This window comes from Ciconia boyciana, chromosome 26 (assembly GCF_034638445.1).
Source record: "Ciconia boyciana chromosome 26, ASM3463844v1, whole genome shotgun sequence".
NCBI classification, from domain to species: Eukaryota; Metazoa; Chordata; class Aves; order Ciconiiformes; family Ciconiidae; genus Ciconia; species Ciconia boyciana.
In genome coordinates, this window is record NC_132959.1 from 2,099,700 (window position 1) to 2,117,891 (window position 18,192).

General features: G+C 50.3%; 1 protein-coding gene across 3 annotated transcripts in view; it reads right to left on the reverse strand.

Annotated features, from left to right (window-relative positions):
- GATAD2B (GATA zinc finger domain containing 2B) overlaps window positions 1–18,192 on the reverse strand; it is a 44,083-nt gene that overhangs the window by 16,544 nt on the left and 9,347 nt on the right. The window contains exons 1-2 of one of the 3 annotated variants that reach the window (XM_072846519.1): window positions 12,291–12,522; window positions 1,393–1,722 (exon numbers count right to left, since the gene is read on the reverse strand). In XM_072846519.1, coding sequence (XP_072702620.1) covers window positions 1,393–1,721 — 329 coding nt within the window. In that variant the 5' untranslated portion in view covers window position 1,722; window positions 12,291–12,522. Of the gene's footprint in view, window positions 1–1,392; window positions 1,723–11,221; window positions 11,549–12,290; window positions 12,523–18,192 lie in introns of those variants that run through there. The other 2 variants (XM_072846520.1, XM_072846518.1) reach the window with 2 other exon arrangements.

Here is an 18,192-nt window from a genome sequence, read left to right on the forward strand (position 1 = left end):
TCTCCCCTCTTTTAGTTTAAAACCATCACCCCTTGTCCTGTCGCTACAGGCCCTCCCAAAAAGTCCGTCCCCACCTTTCTTATAAGTCCTGAAAGGTGCAATAAGGTCTCCCCGCAGCCTTCTCTTCTCCAGGCTGAACAACCCCAGCTCTCTCAGCCCGTCCTCACAGCAGAGCTGTTCCAGCCCTCGGACCATTCTCGTGTCCCTCCTCTGGACCCGCTCCCACGGGTCCACGTCTCTCCTGTGCTGAGGACCCCTGAGCTGGATGCAGCGCCCCGGGGGGGTCTCACCAGAGCGGAGTCGAGGGGCAGAATCCCCTCCCTCGACCTGCTGGCCACGCTGCGGGTGACACAGCCCAGGAGACGGTTGGCTTGCTGGGCTGCCGGTGCCCATCGCCAGCTCATGCCCAGCTTTTCATCCACCAAAACATCACGGGAAGGTCTCAGCACTTTGCACCTACTTAAAACAGGGCTCCTCCGTTCTGCTCCTCAGCCTGTTAGCCAAGCCTGCGCTGGCTTGGTATCCAAATTAAGCCAAAAATCAAAATCGTTAACATTTGTTTCCTTCTCTGTCCCAACAAAACTGAAATAAGAACAGAGGCGGGATGCACCGGTGCTGCGCAGCACATGGGACGGGCTCTCACGTGTGACCCTCCGACTCCCCCGCGCAGAACCTGGCTGCAGGTGTTGGCTGCGGAAATTGAGTTGCAGGAGTTCACCGATGATAAAAATCAGGTGTGTGCACGCTGCACGTACTGAGAGCGTGAAGAATGCCAAAGCTTCTCCTGGAAAGCAGGCACAGCTCACCAGCACTCAATCGCTCAGGCAACTGCTTCTCACGAGCAGTCTCAGGCTCAGCAAGAAAAAACATTTATTTCTTCCTCGCAGAGGCACTAGCCTGGCCAGGGTCAGGTTTGAGAGTGACTGTCCGTGCCACTTGCCTGAGATCTGGCCTCCAGCTAAAGAAAGGACTTCTGCCACCACTTTTGTAGGTGCTAATAAAAAGTCCTGGCTGGAGGGGAAACCCTCCTCCTCCTTCGTGCACACCGGCAGGGTCTGCTCTGCCAGCCACCCGACAGTTGTAGCTTATAATACTAAACGTACGGATGGAGGAAGAAACAAAATCCATCTGGTTTTGGAGTGGAATAAGAAGGGCAGCAGAAGCAAAAACAATGAAAGAATAAGTGCTGAATGCCTTCCAGAGAAACTCTCCTGGGAGAGCAGGCTCCGCTCCTCGGCGTTCAGCCAAAGGGACCTCGCAGACACCGGGAAGACTCCCCCGGGCCCCCAGGACCGCAAAACGTCAATTTAATTTCTGACTTGGGTTCTCACATCTGGCAGAGCACAGGATTAACAACAGGCAAGCTACAGACTCTAGTCGTTTAGCACCTACCTTCTCCTTGCACTCATATCCACCGGCTCATCGTTAATGTTTTCCTTCCCTGGCCTCCCTGCAGTCCTGCCATCCCCATGGGGCCTAAGGCTCCCATTCAGCTTTTCTTCATAGACTTTCACACCATCCTGTTTCACCGGGAGCTCGTGGGGCACCTCAATGCCCGAGAGGTCTTTCCTCTTCAGCAGTGCCAGCATCTTCAGGCGCTCCATCGCCTCATGTCCTTCCATTTTCAATCTCTTTGCCAGGACATCATCCCGATCATCTGCTTGGTCCAAGCTCCGTTTCAAGAGGTTCAGGCGCAGAGCATCTTCCGTCATTCTGTCCATCCTGCGGGACAGAGGTTGACATAAGGACACAATCAGCATCACGACAAACAGAAAACGGCTGCGGCAGACCCGGCTTAATTCCCCCAGGGCCGGCGGGGACCTCCGAGCCCAGCCTCCCCCCTCGGGGAGCACCAACCTCCCACGCACCTGCATGCAGTGACCTGCCGGCAGCAGTGCTGCCCGCTTTTAGTCCCGATCCTAAACCAGCCAGGCGGGGAGTTTCCCAAGCAGAAGGAACCGCACGCACCCGATGGGCGAGAGCACCCCAAAGCCCTTGAGAAGGAGGGCACAATCCCTCATTCAGCATTAAAACACCGCCGTCTATGACTTGACAAGATTTACTAGAAGGGGGAGCTGGAAAACACTCGAGTTGTCCAGGGACACAAAGAGGGCAGCTCAGCTCCTTCCCACACTACGTGTGCCCAGCCTTAGTTTTTGTAAGGCTTCATTCGCAGGCTTCGTGCCGTGGACTTTTTTTTTTTTCCTGAGGAGACCCGAGGCATGGCCTGAGCCCTCTGCTATCAGTACGAATGCCACGGCATGCCATGTTTGGTAGCGAGCTTCCAAAATACAGAAAATCCCCTACCATATGGGTTTTTCTGCTCTTCCTACACTTTTGGGCAAAGTTGCCCTTTTAGTCGGCGAGGAACGCGAGGCACCTTCTCACTCAAGGGATGAAGGCACACACAAGAGCATCCCCACCCACGCTTGCTCTCCATCTTCCCTGGCCGACCTCCTGCCTCTCCTCCAGGTGCAAAAATGCCCCGTGGCAAACAGATGCAGTAAAAAAAGGGGGAAGGAGCCGCAGAGCCCATCCCAACCCCATCTCTCTGCTCCCAGGCTGATAAGAAACTAGCTATAACAAAAAAAAAAGCCAAGGGAGCTCCACCTGAAAACAAGGAAAGACCAGCTCGGTGAGGTCTTTACCTACCGACACGCAGACCGGGGCTGGGGACGATGACAAACAACCAGGGAGTAAGTCAGAATTAAAACGTGGCCGTCTCAAGAACGCCGATAACTTTTTTCGCTCCGCACGCCAGCAGCTCACAGGGGCTCGTTAATAAGGTCTACGTGCTCCGAGCTGAAAGATGAGGCCAAAGCGGCTGAATCTCAGGCACTTCTGCTCCTCCACGCTTGCTTCAGGTGGAGCTTCCTAAACTTGGCTCCAAGTCACTCACAAGATAAAGCTTCTCCGAGCCAAATTTCTGCCAGGAAAACGTTGTTCTGGCTCAGTTTTAAATCCCCTATAATTACACATCTTCCAAAGTACAGCTGTCACACAAGTTCAACTACAGCATCAATATGGTTTCAAGGGTACGAACCGTGCTCGAGAAACCTTACTCTTAAAAAAAGGGGTGCAGTCGCGGCAGGCAGCAAGAAAACAAATGCAAATCTGCAATGCAACAGAAAAAAGTCCGACCAAGCCTCTGGCACAGTCCGATCTCAAAGAGACTGCCATGTTCAAGGTGAGCACCTTAGACTTCTTTCTACTTGACAGTCTCGTCTCTCTGCAGGAAAATGCACGTCTACTGCAACCAAATATAGAAAGGCAAGCACGGGCAAGCCAAGGAAGACACATGAAATGCTGCTCTCCGCCCCCATCCCTAAGAAGTGACCCCAGGTTAAATTGAAGCTGTGAGTGGCGATGGGTTATTTAAGACACCATGGGATAGCGAGAAGCCTCACCGCACCCAGCGCTGCGGTCTGGATCCGGCTGCTGGGAAAGCGCCGAGCTCCAATTAACTCAGCCATGAAAGGGCCTCCACGGCTGCTTCCTCCACTTCATACTCTTGGGAGATGAAAGAAAGCGAGGAGGAGGAGGGAGAAGTCCAGATACCTGGCAGACAAAGGCTGGCGCATGGGGAGGGAGCACAGGCACTTTCTAACCAGCCATTGCTTCGTTGTTTGCTAGAGGACACGTTAAAAAAGCATCCCTAGATAGTGGTACCCACCCACGGTGCGGTCAAGTTATCCTGCAGGTTCGCCCCTACTGGGAAGTCACTTTGTCCCTCTGAAACGAGCTCCACATGGAAACGTAAACTGAACATATCGCTTAAAAAAAACCCCAAACAACACACACCGAGCATAGGAGAGCTGGTGCCACCTTGACTGATAAGCAATCTGAAGCAATTTCACTGAATTATGTCTTGGTACTCAAAAACCTTGTGCTGCTTCATGCACGTGGATATTTCACGTCATGTGTTCTGACAACAAGACAAACGCAGCTGTAATATTGCTGGCAAGCAGAAAAATAAAACAATACTAGAGCACACAAAGGAGGTTCAGGCTTCCTGAGCGCACAGTGGTCGTCTTCTGGCCTTCAGAAGGGTAGTGAGATGTACTCACTAGCGAGATGCGCAAGGAAAACCATCAGAATGTTGTAAAAATTTGGCCGTTTTAAAAAATATGAAAGGTGACATCCGCACCTCAAGGTGCCACATCCAGCAAACTTGGCACGGACAAAAAAAAGCAAAGTACCCAAAGGGAGAGTTGCTGGGCTCTGATGGGGTTTCAGATCAAGCCATACCCCTTCACAGGCAGTTATTTAAGCAAGGTAAAGCACCGCCATGAAACGTGAGCAGAGTTGTGTGTCTCCTTTAAAGACCCACGGCAGTCGCCGTCCCTTTGAACTGCTACATGGGAAAAGAGAAGAAATTACCCCCTAGTAACTGCTGGTTCAGAGCCGGGCTGCCTCTCCGCACCCACAAGCAGAAGGAAGCTGTAAAGGCCCGTCTGCAGGCACGCAGGTGAGGAGGAGCGTTACCGCCATGCTCCGATCGGAGTCAGAGCATGACACAAAGCCAGCGACGGAGGCACTGGCAGGATCCGTGCCAAGTGATGGAGTCGGCAGCAGCCAGGGTTCACCACCACCAAGACCACAAAGGAGACACAGCGGCGGTACGAAAGGAAAACAAACTTTTTGCTCGGCCTCTCTGCAAGACAGAAGGTCTCCTTCTGCCTCCCCTTCCCTGCAGAAAGCCCAGAGACCTACCGGGCCCATCACCAAACTGGGTTTTTGGGTGTCCCTCACCTACACGGACCCATCCTGCTCCATCGCGAGAGCGGTACCACGTCCCCCAGCACCACAGCATCCCTGTGATTTTCCAGCTTTGCCCTCACCCGCTAGCACAGAGCTGGAGCACGAGCAGTTTGTCTTTTGAAAAGTTAAGGAAACACCATCTTGGGATGCAGAAGAGGAACGCACCGGGTTAGGAAATCAAGGTCTTGGCCAACAAACACCGAGGAAACAACACACCAGCCTCCAGGACTCAATGGCCACCAGTCAGCGGGATTTCGGGCAGCATCATTTAGCACATCCACTTGTTGCTGGTGGGAAGGACTGAGCAGACCATGAATGAAACCCCTGCTTGCAGAGACGCGAGTAGATGGTATCTGAAGGGTTTCAAAATGCCCTCCCCTTTAACGTAAGTGGCTTCGGTACTAGAACCAAATCAAAAGCACTGTTATCAGAAACAGGTACCACAACTATTTAATCCTTTCAAGAGGAGGCTTTCCAGGCTTGGTAAGGAGCACACGCTTTCAGCCAGATTCAATAAAAATTAAATTAGGCTTCAGATTCTTTGTTGAATGGGGCCCTTCAGTGTTAACACTCAGCTGCGAGGAGGGGGAAGGGGAGGGGAAAAACTGCGGCTTTACTGGGAGCCCTGGGAATTTCCAGAGCACCTCGACTGCAGAGCTGTGCAAGCCAGGGGAGAGCACTCGACTTCATCCAAAAATCAGCACAAAAGAGCAGGAATTCTTTCAACCAGGGGCTATTCAGCGGGTCTGAAGGTCAGACAGTCAGGAACTTCAGTACTGGCCCTGCTCCGTGTCACAGTAACCCAAACGAAGAGCAGAGATTAAACCTCTCCGGTTTGACTCATGAACAAGGACTGGCTGTGGAGCATCTCCTCTTTATCAGCAATCTGGGATTATCAACTAAGCAAGAGCAGACTTTTCCCCCCCTCCTCTGAATTTTAGCCACTTTTCAGAAGAAACCGGCCTCGTTAACCAGACAGTAATGTTAAATGGATGCACATTGAGCGATGCCGTTCAGCTGCACCAGACAATACGGGTGTGCTCGAGTCACACCTGAAGGACGGGAGGCAACGGGCACGATGGCACAGCTTCACCGACACGGCATCGCAAACCAGATTATCCTGCCTCACCTCCCTCCAGCAAAGCCCTCCCGGAGACGTGGCACATCCCAGGAAGCAGGCTCTCCCTCTCGCTTCCCTAAGGAATTTTATTTAAAAAAAAAAAAAGATACAAAATTCTCAAATGGTGGCAAAATCCCCCAGGGGAAAACAAGAGAGCTATAAAACATGTTTTGTTTCTCACTTGATACAGACTGTAATTATCTCCAGTTGCAGCTCTGTAGGTGAGCAAGCTCTCCTGACTACCTAAAAAAAAAAAAAGCTGGTGTCAGTTTAGAGCCAACATTTAAGAGGCTCCCAGGGAGAAGGAGGCCAGAAGAGGAGAGGGGACACCCTGCTCAGCGCCCGCGACGCAGGGACGTGGGGCGGTCCGGGAGATGAAACACAGCATCGTCAGCAAGACTGGAACGGCCGCATCTTCCCCGCTCTGATGCTGGAGGAAAAATGCCTTCTAGGAATCCCAGCAAAACTTCTGCAGCCGAGCCGGAGAACCCACAGCACCTAGTTGCCATGGGAGCATCGTCCTTGTGCTCTACTGATGGCAATTCCCCGATATTTTGGGCTCACCTTCATTTTTGGTTCATAAAGTCCCCGCGGACGACACCACGGGCACTTTGTTGTGTGCGGAAACGCAAGAGCATTGCAGCCCGGTGCCCGTCTGTGCCGATGCAGCACTGTCAGGGGCAAGGCAGTCATTAGCTTCAGCATCATGTGCTCCTCTATATGTTCCTTTAGCTTTAGGCGGTTTCACTTCTCCGGTGCTCGAAAGACAGGTTTGCCATTCCCAGACAAACAAAGCAGCAGCCCAAGTTTCCATTTATATTTGATACAGCACCCACAAGGGAAAAAAAATAAAAAAAAATCCAACACAACTATTTTAAAAGCTGGAACAAGTAAGTTGGGCCAAAAAAATTAATATTGTACTGGAGAAGCAAGTATATCTAGGGACTAGATACAGCCGGTTCTTAACGTGCAGCCTGTACAGATAAATATCCTTCTGAGATCCACCTGATGAAGGTGGGACCAAGCAACTGAAATTTGGCAGCATCAGCAGAATTTCAACTCGAGTTTATTCAGGCAAGTCCCAGGAGGTTACAACCCCTTCCCTGTCTGTCTTTTGGGGCTCCTCCGTTGTGCTAACCCACACTTTTGTCTTTCTCGACTCCTACGCGACCAACCGCATCGTCCAGTCACTATTCCCGGCCTCAGACCCTCTAGAACTAATGGATGGGTTGCAATTAACAGGCTGACACACAGCAAAGCTGAAAGGCAATGCAAGATAATGTGCCATCCTACCTGCCCGACTGAGAACCAGCAGTACCCAGAAGGAAAAATCTTAAGAAACCAGCGGACGCTCAGCAAGACTCCCCGGGAGCCAAGAGGAAGGCTGCAGATGCAGAAAAAACAGACAGAAATCCTCAAATTTCTACCTCTGGATGTGATCCAGACCAGGAGGTGCAACCTACACTTCTCCTTTCTCGCAGGAGTCCAAGCGAGGAGCCCGAGGTCAAGGCCACGACATCCAGAAGTCATGCCACCGCTGCCGGAGGCTTCCTCCAGCTCCCAGGCTGGAGCTTTCTGGCTGCCCACACTCCGGGCAGCATCAACCACAATAAGCATGGATCAGCCGAGATGGGACACACTCCAACGCTCCATCCCTGGCCGGGCAAGAGAAAAGTCTCCTCTTTTCCTCTGCTCCGGACTCCCTGCACGAGGGATCTCTGATCTGCCACGAGGGATCTCGGATCCGCCTTCTCTCTGAGCCATCCGGGGCTAAAACTTTTTGCAGCGTGCTCCAAAATCCTCCTGGCAACCCTGCTCCTGCCTTCCTGCGAAGCTGTTTATACTGGCCACCGTCACAAGCGTCCGAGGCAAGACGGACTCTGCAACAGATCTCCTCTGACATTTCTTAAAAGGAAAATCTTCCCCCGGCCACGTGGTTCCAGTGACACAAGGACTCCCAGTCCCACCCCGCCCAGTAACGACCAGTTTCCTTACTCATCTCTGCTCCAGCAGCACAAGGAGTTACTATGAGCGGAGCTGCCGCACCGAGGAGGCCGACAGCCCTGGAAGAGCCGAGGCGGCTACCTGGATTCCTGCCTCCAAGGGAGCATGAAAGGAAAATAAAAGGACAAACCAGACCTGGCACCTGCTCTGCTCCTTGCAAGGCCGCTCGTCTTCCACAGAGGAGAAGGGTGAGGACACGCCGTGCACCACGGACCATGCAGAGCCTCCGGGTACCGGTGCACAGGGCAAAGGGATGTGCTCCATCTGCAGATGGCACATTTATTTCTGTTCTTATTTCTTTGCCATCCAGGTACGACTTCACCTTTATAACCCTGCCTGGACCTGCTGCCTAACGCAACACAGCTTCGGCGCAGCACCAGATGTGATCAGCCAGCCCGGAGCAGCAGAGGAGGCAGCGCCGGCCTGGCCAGGTCCTTCTTGGAGGACGAAGCACCAAAAGCAAATCTTTCGGCCCTTGCCTGGTTCAGGGCGCTCGCAGTGCTCCCCAAAGCCTGCTGAGATGCTCAATGCTCGCAGTGAGGATGAGACCGGTGGCAAGGAAGTCACTCGGGGTAGTTCATCTCTAGAGATTGCCCGGATAGAAAGCCAGGCTGTTCGTGACGGCGTAGTACTGACCCCGCTCCACGTTACGGCATGACCACGCGATGATCAGGCACTGCAGACGCCAAAAATTTTGCAGGGGCAATAGCATGCACGGGTGTATCTCCTGCACACACATTTATGGATGCACCTATAGGAGAGAAAATCCTCCCCGTGACAAGCAGGTCGCTAAACCAGAGCTCTATGGAGCAAGGAGGCAGGCTGTATTAAAAGAAAGCTGGTCACACTCAAACGAGGAATGGAATCGTACAATCCTTTGCAAAGGTTATTAGCAGAGTTTGGGTGGGGAGCAGCGGTGAAGGACAAGTGCCAACGCCATCCACCGAGAAGCGAGAACTGAACACAGATAGACAGGCATCTGCAGCAGCTTCAGGAGACCAGCAGCATCCTAAACCCTTTGAGAAGGGCTATTTTCTAGAAAGATTAATTTCTACTCTTCCCAAGCACAGCATAAGTCCATCCGTGTGCACAGACCACTACAGCCTAACGACACTCCGGCAGAAGAGAAGGATGCTTTTTCTCCCGGCCTGATAGGGAAGGAGAGACGTACAGAAATATCTCCAACACCGGCACGGACTACGTGACACGGTCCAGGAGGGCAGAGCATCTCCCACATCCCACCCGGGCACGAACAGTTTTCAGTCACCATCGTCAACTAGAAGGACGCCATCCTTCAGCCACAGACACACAGCCAGTAACACCAGTAACACCAGTTGCCAGTAAATCCCAACTGAGTATTTTTTATTCTTCCAAGCCATCCAAGCAGACCCTAAGCATCCAGGGAAGGTGATGGTCGCAGAGCCGCCCTTCCACCACCCGAGTGCCAGATCCAGCCTGAATCGACAGCTCAGTATTGCTTCCAGCTTCAGCCTAGACTTCACACCAGACTTCGCCCCAGCTTAGCAGCAGGAATAAGCCCCACTGGGACGAGAGATTCGGAAGCAGTGCGGGTACCCCCCACCCACCCCATGGAATAAAACCCAAGGGGAAGCGGGCACCTCCACGTGCAATTCAGAAACATTTGAGGCTGCGTTAGTTCAAAAAAGCAAACAGGTTGGGTTACCAGAACAAATACCTTCACAACACACGGGGTCGCGCAGAAGAGACTCAGCAACTCAGGCACCTGCACCAGCATCCAAACCCCAACATTCCTGCGTTATCTGTAACGTTTGCAGGGACGCAATGCCCGACCAGCGTGTCTGTCCTCGTGTGCCGCGGCCAGGTTAGAGCGAAGGCACTCCAAGCAGCTCTGCCACCATCTTGGTCCCTCCAAACAACAGGAACCACGCCACGCCGTAATTTATATATTAAAAACTATCATGTCGGTGGAATAAAGGCTGTTTAAAGCCCTCTTCTGCCGGGCTCAGGGAGCAGAAATGGCATTTACATGCGCTGAGGACACGAGGTCCAACTTACCTGAACGTGCTCCACTCCCGCTGTTCAAAAGCCACTTTTGCACCCCTGAACCGCACGATTCCCCTCGCACGCCTAAAAACACACCAAGCCCGTAAGCAAACCACAGGTTTCACACGGTTTGGCTCCTCATCCAGAGCCCGCCGGCGCTGTGGGATGAAATCGTGTGTCTAGGGGCTGCCGAGAGCCCGGCACATGCACCGCTCCGACGTCTTCGCTTCCATCTAGGCTGAATACAAACCAACATCTACATCGTAAAATGCATTTCAACACAGCACACACAAAATGGCTGGCTCCCAAGACGAGCATTTCCATACAATACTATAAAAAGGATAATAACCTAAAAAGGTAATTATGACTTAACGGCTCGGCAGTCTGAAGAAAGATCTGCAAGAACACTGATGCAAAGGGGAAAAAAAAAAAACCAAAACCCACTATCGAATAAAAACGTGCTGCTCTTTGAATCCTGATGCTACGGATTGTAAGTTGTCAAGAAATACTACGCTGGGCTCGGATTATTGTGTGAGCTGCAAAGAGAAATACTACGCTACAGCCCTGTGGAGGAATTTTTATGCAGGTAAGAAAGAAAATATGTAGGGCCTATCGCGGAGATTTTATCAAGAGCAGAACGTGCACGAGGCTTTAAAGAAACACACAGCCCTAAATACAGCCTTAACAAAGAGAAAATAGCTGGCAGAGTCTTTAAAAAAATTCACCGAGCGTAAAAGGAGAGTTATTCATAAATTGGGGGTTTAAGCAAGGCTTCTCCCTGCCATTCAGATGCACGAGAGGGGGAGAAAAAAAAAAAAGACAAAGAAAATATTTTAGAAGACAAACCGTGAGGCTAGTTTTCGACAGGATCGGGAAGCTGTCTCTCGGTTGCAGCAGACCGTAAATTCTTACGGTCGTTTCGGCGCAAACTCGTTAAACAGTTCTGCTGTTTCCCCTTCCCATCCCCAGCTCTGAGCGATGGGAGACACCGGTCCCCCCCTCCGACAGCCCCTGCTCCCCACCCGGCTTCCTTCGCCCTTCCCCGCCAAACCGGAGCCCCGTCCAGAAAGCAAATTAATAAACGAACGGACAAAATATTTGTCTATGATTCTAAAAGCGCCGGGGTCGGTACAGACACATCGCAACTTCCAAATCGACTCCGTCTCGCTGGATGAAACGCCCACGGCTGCAGCGGAGGGGACAGCATGGCTGGTGAAACAACCCCGGCCCCTCCAGACCCCAAATCACCGCTGGCCGGCTCGGAGCAGCCCCGGTTTTGCAACCCCAGGTCGAGTTTTGCACAGTACGAACCTAACGGTGGGGAGCAGGCGGCGGGCAGAAAAAGTGCTTCTTTCCCTCTCCTATCTTCCCCTCCTAAGTTTGCATTTTTTAGCGAAGTTAATTTATTAGGAGGAGGTAATGACGGCTGCTGCATCCAGCGCAATGGACCTTACACCTTACCCCGTGAAACCATTTTCAGGTTGTGGCAGATGGGGAGAGGGGAAAGGAAAAAAAAGCTGCTTTTTGCCCCTCAATGAGGGGAAAAAAATATAAAAACACTCCTCCTGCTTCACGGGGAATTTGGCTGCGATCGCACGCTTTGGGGAAAGCCAGCCCTGCCAGCTGGAAAACACTCCCCACCCTCGATGAACCGGTCAGTTAGAAAAAAAAAAATATAATAATACTAGTAATAAAGGAGAGGGGGGGAAAGGGGAGCGTTCGCCTCCATCCTCCTCCACCTCTCCTCCCCATCCGTCAGGCTGAGCAAGCCGGGGATGACGCAGGCTTCCTTATATAATGCGCCGCGATTTCCTCGACTGCAGGCCCTGCCTTTGTGCGCGCCGCACGCTCCTGCGCGCTGGCGGCGAGCCACGCGCGCCCGTCAGCTGGCGGCCTCCGTGCACAGCGGGGCCGGGGCTGAGACGAAAGGAGAAAAAAATAAAAATAAAATAAAATAATGGGGGGGGATGCTGTTACATCAAACCATCGGCGCTAGAGACAAAAGAAAAAAAAATATAATAAATTTATTTTTTTTTTTTTAAATACCCTAAATCAGCTTTCCGTTGCAGCGGTAGAGCGGGGAGGGTTGGATTTAGTAATTCCAGCAGAATAGCGATGGTAGGAGCCTGGCGAGAGGTGGGGTTTTTTTGGAGGGGGGGAGAGGGAAAGGAACGGTTCCAACAGCAAATACAAGCAACAGTGCTAGTTTTCTCCTTAAAATATTCTGTAAAGACATTACATTTAGCTGCCAAACTCATGTTTAAAAAAAAAAAAAAAAGAGAGAGAGAAAAAGCAGATCTGATAATCCATAAAGAGCCTTTTGTCTGTTAAAAAAATATTAAAAATAAAATAAAAAAAGGACAGTCTAAAGAATACTTACAGGTACAATATTCCTGCTGCCTCCTCTAGTTGTCAAGAAAATTAGGGAGAAAAGAAGGGGGGACAGGAGAGCCGGGGAGCGGGGATGGCGGAGCGGGAAGGGGGGAGAGGAGGGCGAGGAAGAGCCAAGCTTTTTTTACGAGGAGCCCTCTCGGAAGAGCATGGGCGGCCCCGCGTGCCATCCCCCTCCAGGGACCTGCAGAAACCCTGTCTCAAAACGGGCACTTCCCTGCCAATCATGCGCTGTACTGTTATATTAAACAAAAGAAAAGGGGGATGCTTACTTTTACCCATGATGCCTCGCGGGGTAGGGAAAAAGAGAGAGAGAGGGAAAAAAAAAAACCTGAAAAAAAACCAGTTGCAGCCGGTTTGTAACCTCAGGACATGGAATTATCTCTTAATTTTTTTTTTTTTTAATTTTTTTTTTTTTTTTTTTTTTTTCAAGTGGGTTGTGGTATAAGAGTCAGTTGGCTGCCGCCCCCTCCCTCCCCCCGGCCGCCAGCAGCCCCTGGCCCCCCGCCAAACTTTGTCTTCATTCATGAGAGCTCCTTTCCTCTGATGGTATTTTAACTGTTTCGCTCCCGAAAAACGACGGTCGGGTCCCTCGACGCTCTGCACGCCGAGCTGGCGCGTGCAAGGCTTTACTCCCCCCCCCCAAAAAAATAACCCCTGCACCCCAAGGTAGGGTAAGGCGTCAAAGCATCCTCTCCAGCGCCCGGCTCACGGCACACCGGTCCCAGCGAAGATGCCGAGGGATGCCGGCAAAGCCAACCGCGGCACGAGGGTGGACCAGCAGCATGGGTGACAGCATCCCCGCTCGCTGGAGGAGGGCATCTCCGCACCCTTGGGACAGCGGAGCCCGGTCTGGAGCTCTGACCGGTTTCAACCACCCGGATGGTTTCGAAGACACCGGCTGTGGGTTTGGCATCTCATCTTCCCTCCGGCGGAGAGGAAGGATCCGGTAGGATTTTTGGCTGGTGGCATCTGAGACCGGACTCCAGCAGAGAGCAGCTCTACCAAACCTCAGGCTGAGCTGTTTTACCCAAATCTCAAAGATGACCGATTCCCGCGGCTCTGGCACCGTTCCCTACGGCGAAGGAAAGGATGCCCTAAAGTCTAGAGGTGGAATCAAGCGACTAAAGATGAAATGCAGGAGGAAGCAGCAGTAGGGATGATGGTGACGAGTTTGAGGCCTCGTTAAGGAATTAACGTGCATTTTGAGCATCCAGCACACCGAGCAGTTCCTCCAAAAGCAACAAGGACGGAAATGATTCACATTCATCTTAGTCCGGCTCCGCCACTCCATCAGCTTTTTATAAAATCAGAATTATCGAATTCAGTTTCTTTATGCTGAAAGCAGAAATAAAACCAATATTCTCCTGTCTTCGCAAGCCAGAATGGAGAACTCGAGAGAGGGAAAGCCTGACGTTACAGCGAAGCGAAGCTGGGCTGCCGACGCTTACCCTACCCAAACGTCTACCGATACACATCCAGAAATAGGTTAAAAAACTTCAAACAGAATTTTTTGAATGACTGTATCCTTTTCACAAGGCATCTCCAATACATTTTACCATTTATTACTTATATCTCCAATATATTTTACCATTTAAAGTTCCTATCCAAAGGGAAAGGCCTCATCCACCTTCCCACGCCGCATCCTTTATTGGGACCGGTCTGGTCTAACCCCCTTCGTTAACGAGTCCGTTCAAGCATTGTCCAAAGCTGGTGAACGGACAGATTACCCCAAAACCCAGCACAAACCCGGCTTTGCCAAACACGGAATGGGAATCGGCATCTCAACAGTTCAGATGAAAACGGTTGGTGTGACCGGACGGCTGAAATAACTGATGAAATCGGAACCTTCCATTTTGGGTTGCAAATCACAAAATGGTGCTAATCAAAGGTTAACAAGAGCACTGGCGTCAATTTGGAGAGACTCCCTGCATGTAATTAGTATTAGTACTACACTTAATTTATTTATGGAGCAAGCAGAAGTGATCGACTTACAAATTACATCTTTTTCAAGATAGCGCACACAGGTTTCACTGGTTTTACACGCTGAAAGCATTATCAAATCATCTTCTAAAAATAAAGCTATTACACAGTGCACAAATAACCATGTAATCTATAATACCCAGTAACTATCATGTATTTAGTCAACCTATGGGCTGCAGAGAATCTGGTAATTAAGCAGAGTTTCAATGCCACTCCAAGCACTGGTACTACCCGAGTTTGCCTTTATTAGATAAAATGGAACAATTTCGTTTACAAAGGGGGAAATAACTAATTAGGCTTTAATTACATGGTAGTTACCATAGATTTATAAACTAATGAGGTGGTGGTTTGGGCCCCAATAAGACTTATTTCCAGGCTGCGTCCACCAAAAACCTGCAGACTGAGTGGCAGGTCATGGGAGGACGAAGAAGAGAAGCGCGGGTTAAGAAATTGGTATTTTTTAAGAGAAAGCCCAAGCACATTACAGCTGAGAAGTCTTCAGAAACCCTGAGGTTCCACTTGAAGAAATGATGTGTTTTGGGGTCTCGCGGGGGAAAAAGAAGATATTACGTTAGGAAACCTCTCTTCCATACGGCACGAAGAAACCCGCAGCCTCCGATGTGCTGCGGTTGGTGGTCATCGCTGGTGGGTCTGGCCCCTCCACGCAGAGATGGGCACACGTGGCTTCTCCCAGGGAGCAAACACTCATCTTTCACGGTATTTGTTCAATCCTGGGGAAAAAACCTACGTGGCAATACCTGGGAAATGCTTCTCAAGTCCAGGCAGGGCTGGAGGCAGCTGTCTCACCAACATCCCGGCACCGGTTCTCCTTTCCCTCCGCAGACTGCAGTTATCTTTAACGTAATGCTGCTTGGGTCCGATTACAGACAAAGTTGACACTCTCTTCATTTAAAACCCAGAATTGAGATGTTTTTGCTCACTGTCAACATTCACGCCTCAGCAACGTGTCCTCGGCTGCGGGTCTTCGCAGGCGAAATTCAGTTCCCCAGCACTGGGTCCACGTATGATGCTCAGTGCAGCCCCAGCCCGTACACTGGTACTCACTGGTATTCACTGGTATTCACCTCCCCGGGCACTGCAGGGAGACTCTGCCCAGCCTTGCAGCTTGTAATTTCTTCACCATGTCATGGAGAAACATCAACCGCTATCAAGGAGGAGACTGCGCTACCTCAAATGGTTCCCTCTAGGGAAATCTCCATCCTAGACTTCTTTATCTCACCTCCTCATTGACATCAGCCCACCACGGCAAAAAGTTTCTTCAGCATTTTTTCTCTGTCCTCAGCCGTTTCTATTCTCTGATTTTTAGGACCATCTCACGCTTTTTCCATACTCGCCATCCTCCTCCAGGCCTTTCATCCTTGTTTTAAGGCGTGCGGAGATTCGGCAGAGATGAAACTGTTTCCAACAAATTAGAAGTGGTTGAAGATGCCTTACATCTCTCCTCCTGCCCTGTCCTTTATCCCGCTGTTGCAAGGCTTCTGAAAGATCTTTATGGCCAGGATGGGGAAAGGTATTGGTAAAACATCACTGGACTGTTCATTTAATTGAATTTTAGGGTCCTTTCACAAGGACCTATCCTCTGGGTGCTTCTATTTCCAGTATGAAAAGGCCTTTGACGAAGTCTGCAAAAGTGCTAACAATAGCTGCTTTTATGCGGCTCTGTTTCCCGAACCCAATTCATTATCTGCAGGTGATCCATCGCTGAGAAATCTCTCCCCATTCCTGTCAGCTCTGCTGGGTGATTAGCCCAGAAGTCCCCGTCTTCTCTTCATTTACGCTTTTACAGCGATTCTTATATATAATACACAAAGGACGGGTGGCAAGGGTCTCTAGGGCGGCAAACCTTCAAGCTTTCCCAGGTTATCAGGAAGGTAAGAAAGAGGCGGCTGACCAGAAAAGTAGGATGCCTGGAGTTAATTTATTGGGACGAAATATTTGGAAAGTTTGAATTATAAAGTCACTTGTTAAAGGACTAACGCAGCGTGGTACCCAAGTAACAGCAGGGTGAGATTTAGCCCAGAATCTGACCACCGCACACTGGCCCAGGAAACGACGACGGTGCCACAACCCCAAAATAAGCAATAAAATTGGGTAACGCTCCCGACACCAGGGACAAGTGATGAATCCATCGCATTTAACTACGCAGGAGAAGGGTGTAAGAGATGAAGAGCAGAGGGTGGGTTTGGAGGTAGATGCTGGTAATGAGGTTGAGCCCAGAAGACTCCCAACACTCGGTGTGAAGATGGCAGGAAGGCTAATTTCATATACAAACCCATTATATGAAGTTATGAGAAGAAGAAAGCCCATGATCCAAAGAGCAGTAAACGTCACGATAGTCATTGGGGAAGAGAAAAAGATTTAATTACAACACTTCTATTGAATTTTAACTTCAACCAGAACTAAACATCCAACAACGGACAGTTGGTGGTGGTGTAAATATAGGACTAGTAATAAAGTCAGCAATTCAAAGCAATAACATCCCTGTATCACTAAAGGATGGGGACACCGGCAGCATCGCTCCTCAGCGTTGCCCAAATCCCGCGCTGAATCTCCAGGCAAGGCTCCACGTGGAACCGAAGGACAGGTCAGGATACAGACTTGCATCCATGCTGCTGGTATTTCAAATCAACACATCTAAAGAACAATAAATCTCTCCTAATCATTTTTCTGGGGGAAAAAACAAAAACAAAAAAAAAAACCACCAAAAAAACCCGGTCCTGTGGTGTGTCACTGCTCTTCATTGTGCCCGGGAGCACCGGAAAGTCTCCAACACAGCAGGACCCAAACGGGACAGCTTTCTGCAGCAGAGCGAGCGATGGGAATAGGGTGGGTTTCAGCAGGACTCCTCTCTTCCCTCATTGCTTATTCCCCACCTTCGTTGTCCTTTGGTTATAAATCTGTCATCCGAGCTGCCTCTTCTCCTCCAAAACAGAGGGATCCTGGACCAAACCCCCTCCTCTTCACGTTTTTTTGGACCTGCTTTTCTTCCTTCTCATTAGCCAATAGCAAGCAGATGACCGTCATCATCATAATACAGCTTCAGACTAACAGCAAGTACTTTGAAAAATATTTTGGTAAAACTGGAAGATGATTACATGAGGAAAGGAATGAATTTTTTTTTTTTTTAATTTGCCATTCAATACTACTTCAAAGGCTGCTAATCTCAAGGCAAAGGAACTGGTGAACAAGGTTTCACCAGCAAACTCACAGGAAGCAGAACAACGTTCACCAGGAAAAGACCACCAGGACTGCCTCAGCCTAATTCACAGTTATTTCGTTTTCTACGGGCTGCTCACAACCGGCGTAACCCCACTACCCAAGTTCAGTCCAGGTCTGGGGTTAACCCCTCTGAAATTATCAATTCTCTCTAAAACGCAACACAACCAAGGCTCAGATCTGTCCTTTGACTGATCTCCTTTTGAAAAATTCAATAGAGTGCCAAGGTTAGCTCCCCTCACTCACTTTTAATGGCAATTTTAACAGACCGGTCACCATCCATGACACCACCAACTAGCTGCAGTGCGATATTTTCATCATGGTGCTATCCCACCGGAAAGCGAATGGACGGCAGTCCTATTTCTATCCTCACCACAAAGCGTGGGAAGCTAACCATGTCCAGCAGCTGCCGGCTTCCCAGTCCAGTTGTTTTCAGCGCTGAAACGTAAAACTAGCGAGCGGCACTTTGGGTCCACATATTTCAGAGCAGCAGACTAAATGAGAGTAAAGCAAGTACAATTAGCACAAAAATGCCAGTGTGAGAGCAAAACAACAAAAAAAGCCCATATGGGGAAGAGAAAGCAAGGAGTCCAGGGGCTGCTGGTGGTCCAACCAAACCCCATTTGCAAGCCATCGAGAAAATGGGCTCACCGGTACACTGAGAGAAACAC